This window comes from Salvelinus alpinus, chromosome 18, assembly GCF_045679555.1.
Source record: "Salvelinus alpinus chromosome 18, SLU_Salpinus.1, whole genome shotgun sequence".
In the NCBI taxonomy this organism is placed as follows: Eukaryota; Metazoa; Chordata; class Actinopteri; order Salmoniformes; family Salmonidae; genus Salvelinus; species Salvelinus alpinus.
Window position 1 is genome coordinate 14,727,833 of NC_092103.1, and position 9,091 is coordinate 14,736,923.

Sequence of the window (9,091 nt, forward strand, 5' to 3'; positions counted from 1 at the left end):
GCTCTGCGGATGGACCAGAAATGACATCAAAAGGTATAGCATGAAACCCAATCTGCAACGTGACAACCCGTTGAGTGCAGGTGTTTGGTTTGAAAAACAAAATGATCTTGAATTCAGCCACCACAGGTGGCCAAAACATTGAGAGGGGAAGGAATGAACTGATTAAAAAGTTTGACATTTATTTAAAATAAAACAAATTTAAGGATTTCAGGTTTACCAGCAGATTACAATCAAACAATTTCCAAAAGGTATTCAGACACTTGGAGGTCCACACTTACAATTCATTTAAAAATATACATTGCAGGCAGATGTTCACATTTAGTTTTTGTTGAGTGTCACACTCAGGGCAGTGTTCATCACAAATGGATCATCTTCATACATGACCTAGAGCAGCAAGACCAGTAAATTGACAAGTTAACAAATGGTCTCACCAGACATCAGAACTCAGCTCACTACAGTGCGCTGACACAGGGAACTGAAGTTTACATCAATCAACAGGAAAATAAATCAACCATATTAAGGCCAACAAGAAGGCAGGAGTGACTGACCATGGAATGCACATAGCAAGCAAAAGGGGGACAATTATTTGTGTGTGTCAGGGAGGAGATCTGGTATAAACGAAACAAAATTAAACTGCCCCTAATCATCAGTGCCCTCTTGTGAATGGCTGGCTGGTCTACCGGTAGTGGCGTGGGGGTGGGCTGTGGTGTGTTACTGGGTGTCGCCTCGCTGGGGGGCTATGGCGGGACACATGGCGCCGTGGAGGTGACTGGTAGCGCTGTGGAGGGGACCCTCTGCTTTTGTAAGGAGGTGGTGAGTAGCCACGCCCCCGGGGGGATCTGGAGCGGGACTGCGAGCGACCATAACTGGCACCATGTTCTCCGTGGACACGAATGTTTGCCATCTCCCCCTGAAGGACATACAGAGCAACTGACTGAGGAGACCATCTTCCGTCATGAGCTTGAATAAGCTTGTAACTCGCAAATGCACTCCTATTTGACATGTTTTGCTGTGGAGAGATGTACTCACCTGATGGGAACGGAACTCAGTCCTGTCCAGTCTGCGCAGGGCATACTCCATGTCCTCCCGACGGACAAACTCCACCACCCCTTCACCATCCCGCTGCACATCGGCGAAACACACATCCCCTGCCTCACGCATGTGGTCTTTAAGATCCTGCCAGCTCCCTGATGGGGGCAAGCCTGGGAGGGGAGACAGCACATTGTCATACAAGAAGGTGCCAAGTCTGCATAATGCTTATTGGAGTGGAAAAGTGATTATTTTGATACTATCAACTATGCCTTTTCAACTACAGATTCTTATAGACCTGTTTCAAGTGGCATATCTCCAATTCACATTTGCGTCTACATTTTCATGCAAAACTTTGAGGGATACTATAAGTATGCACATACTGTCAGTTTCTCAACTAATATTTTCCCTTGATTTAAAAGAAAAGTGACGTATGATCTGACTGCCAGATTGAAATCTAAGACGTAGGAATGTCTAGCTATATTAGGCGACATACAACACAGATACAATTGAGAAATACCAATGGGTAAAACAAAAATGAATGATAAAACATACACCTACCAGTCACTATGGCCGGTGTTTGGGTATATGCAGTCAACATGATCAGTTAGAGCTTTTACTGTTTTGTTCCTGTTTGTTTTGGGCAGCTGACTTGACCTCCATTTAGTCCCTTTGACCTCCAGTCCGCCAAGAGAGAGAGACAAAAACAACACTGCCTACGACTCAGAACGTCCACCTACCAGTCACTATCACCCGGAACTCAGATCTCCGAGTTGGAGGCCCAAACCTCCCCTTAGGACCCCCTCCTTCTCCTCTTTCTCCGCCTCCCATAGGGCCACTAAATTTGGCGCCAGAGGAGCGAGGGTATTCTACACGCAGCTTGGAGTCTCCGAATCCATATCCATTCCTTCCATAGACAGCATCTTCTGCATCCCTAAGAGAAGAGAGCACAGAACTCCTTACTTACTTGCCTAAGGGATATACACTTGTCAACGCCTTCTCCATCCAGTCACTGAGGTCAGTCCCAGGCGATGTTACTAAATCAGAGAAGAACACCTTGCCAAACAGCCAGGTATTGTGATTGGACGTGTACATACACTAGATCATTCCAGGAACTCACCGTGGATCTTCGAAGCGAACAAAAGCAAAAGGGATGGTTCCCCTGTTATTCTTTAGTTCGATATCCCGAATTTTTCCATATTTGAAGAAGAGATCCTCTATGTCCCTCTCCTGGACATCCATTGGAAGATTTCCCACGTAGATCCTTCCATCAGTCATTGTTGGTATTGGATAGGCCCTGCTAAAATAAACCGAAGGCACCTGCAGGCTTCAAACTCACTGATCCATTCCAAGAACAAAGGTGGAGGTGAGCCGTATCCTAATCCCAATCCATATCCATCCTCTTCTAATGCTTTAAATTTACCCTCAAATCTAGAATCCGTATCCTAATCTTAGTCCCAATCCACATTTGTCCATTCTCTTCTAATGCTTTAATTAGGAAAAATCTAGAATCTTTGTGGAGCAGGAGGAGTAGTAGTAGTAACGTTACATGTTGAGTTCAAGACAATCTGCACAGCACCTTGGACCAGTCTGAAAGCTTTAAAACACAGGATAATGATGAATGCCTTAGCTCAAACCATATAGCCATCAGAAGTCGTTTGAACATACACTAATTAGTGGCTAGCTAGCTAGTACTACTCTGGTACTACTGACCTTCCCTCAAAGTGACGTAGCCTATAATTTACAAACCGCTTCGTAGCAAAGAGGCGTGCTACAGTTAGCTAAACAGACAGCAAAGAGGGCTGGCACTTCAAGGTGTGTTTCATGTATTTAATACCATTTCACACCGATGCCGCTCCATGCATTACCATGAGCCCGTCCTCCTCAAATGTGCCACTAGCCTCCTGTGACGAAGTGATTGACTAGGTAACGTTCGATACAGTAGTTAGCTAACGTTAGATAGCAAACGTTAGCCCTCTGATTCCATCTTTGTTAGCTAGGCTAACGTTAGCTAGTTAACGCTATCGTCTACTCTGCTCTTCCGTTTTAAAGTGTAAATAGCAACAGGTACATCGATCGGTTATGAATGTTTATGAGTAGCAAAATATTTGCTATAAAAATTCAGACATACCTCAGTGTAATTTATGTAAAATACGGGATCGCTATCTAGCAGTCTCTTCCTCAATGCAGGAAGTCAGCTCGAGCGGTCGTTTGGATCTCTACGTCAGAAATACTACGCTAGTCTACTCTTCTCTTCAAATTTAAAGTGTAAATAGCAACAGGCACTTTGATCGTTTGAGTAGCGAATTATTTGCTATAAAAAAATTGACATACCTCAGTGTAATGTATGTAAAATACTGGAACGCTATCAAGCAGTGCTTCTACAATGCAGGAAGTCAGCTCGAGCTGTCGCTGGATCTCTACGTCAGAAATACTAACGCTGAAGTCTACTCTCCTCTTCAATTTTAAAGTGTAAATAGCAACAGGTATTTTGGTCGTTTATGAGTAGCGAATTACTTGCTATAAAAAAAATATTATTTTCAGACATACCTCAGTGTAATTTATGAAAAATATGGGAACGCTATCTAGCAGTCGCTTCCTCAATGCAGCATGTCAGCTCGAGCAGTCGCTGGATCTTCACGTCAGAAATGCTTAAGCTAAAGTCTAGTCTCCTCTTCAACGTTAAAGCGTAAATAGCAAGAGCTACTTTGATCGGTTATGAATGTAATAATAATTGAGCTGTCGCTGGTTCTCAACGTCAGAAATACGCGCCCACTTTTGAGACAGAAAATGATTTGCATAGGCTTATCAATATAATCTTCCCTTTGGAGGCAAGGCACAATCTAATTTCAACAGTCTGACCCTGTTACTTTGTTTGGTAACTTGAGGGTTGGATGGGGCTGGCGAATAAATCACTCTCAAATTAATTTACAGTTAGTAAAAGTTATGGATGCAAGGACAGTCAACAAGATTGTCAAAAATGTCAGATAATTTACCCAATGTCATGTTAATCTCACTGACTGGTTTACTCAATACTTTTTGTATGTTACTCAATTACTTTTTCTATGTTCTGTCCATTTTTCTGATATGGCTTCCTTCCTTTAATACTGTAGCCACCACCAGAGTGAGCTTAAGAGCTAGTTGAGGTTCTGCTGCATTGTGGAACATTGAACCATAGAGATGAGGAGGGAGGCCAACAGAAGAAGGTTCCAAAACACTTCTGTGTCACCACTGTCTCTGTCATGCTGTGGGACACATCTAATCTGACATCTAAATGCTTCCATGACAGAGATGTGTGCATGTGGATGGGAGGTCTGATTTTTCAGGAACAAGCAGAGGGGCAACTCTCAGAACCGAGCATTTAAACATCTGTAGAGGGTGATTATTACAGCCCTATCAGGTAAAATTTCATTTGTATCAATAAGGTTTATGTGATTTGTCTCCCTTGATAAAGGATTTTTAAAATAACATTGCAGCCTTTTTGTTATCACACAGTTGTTATAGAGGGTGAATATGATGTATAATATGAAATCAAATCAAATATATTTATATAGCCCTTCTTACATTAGCTGATATCTTAAAGTGCTGTACAGAAACCCAGCCTAAAACCCCAAACAGCAAGCAATGCAGGTGTAGAAGCACGGTGGCAAGGAAAAATTCCCTAGAAAGGCCAAAACCTAGGAAGAAACCTAGAGGAACCAGGCTATGAGGGGTGGCCAGTCCTCTTCTGGCTGTGCCGGATGGAGATTATAACAGAACATGGCCAAGATGTTCAAATGTTCATAAATGACCAGCATGGTCAAATAATAACAATCACAGTAGTTCTCGAGGGTGCAACAGGTCAGCACCTCAGGACTAATGTCAGTTGGCTTTTCATAGCCGATCATTGAGAGTATCTCTACCGCTCCTGCTGTCTCTAGAGAGTTGAAAACAGCAGGTCTGGGACAGGTAGCACGTCCGGTGAACAGGTTCGGGTTTAATAGCCGCAGGCAGAACAGTTGAAACTGGAGCAGCAGCATGGCCAGGTGGACTGCGGACATCAAGGAGTCATCATGCCAGGTAGTCCTGAGGCATCAGTCTTTGGGCTCAGGTCCTCCGAGAGAGAGAAAGAGAGAATTAGAGAGAGCATACTTAAATTCACACAGGACACCGGATAAGATAGGAGAAATACTCCAGATATAACAGACTGACCATAGCCCCCCGACACATAAACTACTGCAACATAAATACTGGAGGCTGAGACAGGAGGGGTCAGGAGACACTGTGGCCCCATCCGATGATACACCCGGACAGGGCCAAACAGGCAGGATATAACCCCATGAGCCTTGATGTATAACAGTCTTGCAGGCCTGGTATTCACTAGATAAAGGTAACACCAACATAAAGTGTCTTAATAGAGCGTTGGGCCACCACGAGCTACAACAGCTTCAATGCACCTTGGCATAGATTCTAAAAGTGTCTGGAACTCTATTGGAGGGATGTGATGCAATTCTTCCACGAGAAATTCCATACTTTGATGGTGGTGGAAAACGCTGTCTCAAGCACCGCTCCAGAATCCCCCATAAGTGTTCAATTGGGTTGAAATCTGGTGATTGAGGTGGCCACGGCATATGGTTTACATAGTTTTCATGCTCATCAAACCATTCAGTAACCACTCGTGCCCTGTGGATGGGGCATTGTCATCATATGGGGGCATAGCCATGGTAGCCAAAATAATGGCCTGCTCAGCATTTTTATACATGCCCCTGAAGATCGAGATTTGTAGCAATATATATACTTAATTTTTATTTCTTATGCAATTATCCACACCTGCTCTTTCCATGACGCAGACTTTCCAAGTGAATTCAGGTGAAAGCTATGATCCCTTATTGATGTCCTTGTAAATGAAGGGGAGAATGATTTTTAAGCCTTGAGGCATGGATTGTGTATGTGTGCCATTCAGAGGGTGAATGGGAAAGACAAAAGATTTAAGGGCCTTTGAACGGGGTATGGTAGTAGGTGCCAGGCACACCGATTTTTGTTAAGAACTGCAACGCTGCTGTGTTTTTCATGCTGAACAGTTTCCTGTGTGTATCAAGAATAGTCCACCACCTGAAGGACATCCAGCCAACTGTGGGTAGCATTCGTAAACAGAGTCAACTCTCATAACAGCCACGTTATTTTCCGTTGTGGACTTCAATGCACAACAAATCAGCTGTATGTGACCAGGCGAAAAAACCTTTCCAAGTCAAACCTCCACAAACAGCCTACATCGTTGTCATCATATTAGCTAAACTAATGTCATAGTCAGCATAGCTAATATAATTAACGCTACAATCGTGCAGTAATGTTAGTGTACAGTCAGTACGCAGTTACACCGGCGGCCCCGGTGGCAGTAATACCAAAAGCTTACCTTGACTTGAATGAGTTCCAGTGTTGTGTTGGAAAGCCATAGCCAGCTAGCTAACATAGCATCCCTCTATTTGAGGAGGGTGTTTCTGTAGGCTAAACTAGCTAGCTGCATTTTTTTATTTGATTTATTTCACCTTTATTTAACCAGGTAGGCTAGTTGAGAACAAGTTCTCATTTGCAACTGCGACCTGACCAAGATAAAGCATAGAAATTTGACACATACAACAACACAGAGTTACACATGGAATAAACAAAACATACAGTCAATAATACAGTAGAAAAATAAGTCTATATACAATGTGAGCAAATGAGGTGAGATAAGGGAGGTAAAGGCAAAAAAAGGCCATGGTGGTGAGGTAAATACAATATAGCAAGTAAAACACTGGAATGGTAGATTTGCAGTGGAATAATGTGCAAAGTTGAAATAGAAATAATGGGGTGCAAAGGAGCAAAATAAATATATACAGTAGGGGAAGAGGTAGTTGTTTGGGCTAAATTATAGATGGGCTATGTACAGGTGCAGTAATCTGTGAGCTGCTCTGACAGCTGGTGCTTAAAGCTAGTGAGGGAGATAAGTGTTTCCAGCTTCAGAGATTTTTGCAGTTCGTTCCAGTCATTGGCAGCAGAGAACTGGAAGGAAAGACGACCAAAGGAGGAATTGGCTTTGGGGGTGACCAGTGAGATATACCTGCTGGAGCGAGTGCTACGAGTGGGTGCTGCTATGGTGACCAGTGAGCTGAGATAAGGCGGGGCTTTACCGAGCAGAGACTTGTAGATAACCTGTAGCCAGCGGGTTTGGCGATGAGTATGAAGCGAGGGCCAACCAACGAGAGCGTACAGGTCGCAATGGTGGGTAGTGTATGGGGCTTTGGTGACCAAACGGATGGCACTGTGATAGACTGCATCCAGTTTGTTGAGTAGAGTGTTGGAGGCTATTTTATAGATGACATCACCGAAGTCGAGGATCGGTAGGATGGTCAGTTTTACGAGGGTATGTTTGTCAGCATGAGTGAAGGATGCTTTGTTGCGATATAGGAAGCCGATACTAGATTTAATTTTGATTGGAGATGCTTAATGTGAGTCTGGAAGGAGAGTTTACAGTCTAACCAGACACCTAGATATATATAGTTCCACACGTATTCTAAGTCAGAGCCGTCCAGAGTAGTGATGCTGGACGTGCGGGCAGTGATCGGTTGAATTGCATGCATTAAGTTTTACTTGTGTTTAAGAGCAGTTGGAGGCCACGGAAGGAGAGTTGTATGGCATTGAAGCTCGACTGGAGGTTAGTTAACAGTGTCCAAAGAGGGGCCAGAAATATACAGAATGGTGTCGTCTGCGTAGAGGTGTATCAGAGAATCACCAGCAGCAAGAGCAACATTGTTGATGTATACAGAGAAGAGAGTCGGCCCGAGGTTTGAACCCTGTGGCACCCCCATAGAGACTGCCAGAGGTCCGGACAACAGGCCCTCCGATTTGACACACTGAACTCTATCAGAGAAGGAGTTGATAAACCAGGCCAGGCAATCATTTGAGAAACCAAGGCTGTCGAGTCTGCCAATAAGAATGTGGTGATTGACAGAGTCGAAAGCCTTGGCCAGGTCGATGAATACGGCTGCACAGTAATGTCTCTTATCGATGGCGGTTATGATGTCGTTTAGGACCTTGAGCGTGGCTGAGGTGCACCCATGACCAGCTCTGAAATCAGATTGCATAGCGGAGAAGGTACGGTGGGATTCGAAATGGTCGGTAATCTGTTTGTTAACTTGGCTTTCGAAGACCTTAGAAAGACAGGGTAGGATAGATATAGGTCTGTAGCAGTTTGGGTCTAGAGTGTCACCCCCTTTGAAGAGGGGGATGACCGTGGCAGCTTTCCAATCTTTGGGAATCTCAGACGATGCGAAAGAGAGGTTGAACAGGCTAGTAATAGGGGTTGCAACAATTTCGGCAGATAATTTTATAAAGAGAGGGTCTAGATTGTCTAGCCTGGCTGATTTGTAGGGGTCCAGATTTTGCAGCTCTTTCAGAACATCAGCTATCTAGATTTGGGTGAAGGAGAAATGGTGGGGGCTTTGGCGGGTTGCTGTGGCGGGTGCCGGGCAGTTGACCGGGGTAGGGGTAGCCAGGTGGAAAGCATGGCCAGCCGTAGAGAAATGCTTATTGAAATTCTCAATTATAGTGGATTTATCGGTGGTGACAGTGTTTCCTAGCCTCAGAGCAGTGGGCAGCTGGGAGGAGGTGCTCTTATTCTCCATGGACTTTACAGTGTCCCAGAACTTTTTTGAGTTAGTACTACAGGATGCAAATTTCTGTTTGAAAAAGCTAGCCTTAGCTTTCCAAACTGCCTGTGTATATTTGTTCCTAACTTCCCTGAAAAGTTGCATATCACGGGGGCTATTCGATGCTAATGCAGAACGCCATAGGATGTTTTGTTTTGTGCTGGTCAAGGGCAGACAGGTCTGGAGTGAACCAAGGACTATATCTATTCCTAGTTCAACATTTTTTGAATGGGGCATGCTTATTTAAGATGGTGAGGAAGGCACTTTTAAAGAATAGCCAGGCATCATCTACTGACGGGATGAGGTCAATGTCATTCCAGGATACCCCGGCCATGTCGATTAGAAAGGCCTGCTCGCAGAAGTGTTTTAGGGAGCGTTTGACAGTGATGAGAGGT

General features: G+C 44.1%; 1 protein-coding gene across 9 annotated transcripts; it reads right to left on the reverse strand.

Moving 5' to 3' along the window:
* Positions 1–156: 156 nt before the first annotated feature.
* LOC139543857 (serine/arginine-rich splicing factor 9-like) lies at positions 157–3,804 on the reverse strand. Of its 9 annotated transcripts, none has more exons than XM_071350347.1 (5): positions 3,580–3,804; positions 2,150–2,329; positions 1,770–1,963; positions 1,030–1,202; positions 157–910 (listed from the first exon to the last, which is right to left on the reverse strand). In XM_071350347.1, exons 2-5 carry the CDS (start codon positions 2,305–2,307, stop codon positions 677–679), a joined length of 759 nt encoding a protein of 252 aa, XP_071206448.1. In that variant the 5' UTR covers positions 2,308–2,329; positions 3,580–3,804; the 3' UTR covers positions 157–676. The 9 variants fall into 9 exon arrangements, with proteins under 9 accessions (XP_071206448.1, XP_071206445.1, XP_071206442.1 ...); XM_071350344.1 differs by having other exon boundaries at positions 2,150–2,626; positions 3,580–3,684; XM_071350341.1 differs by having other exon boundaries at positions 2,150–2,626; positions 3,364–3,652.
* Positions 3,805–9,091: the final 5,287 nt, after the last annotated feature.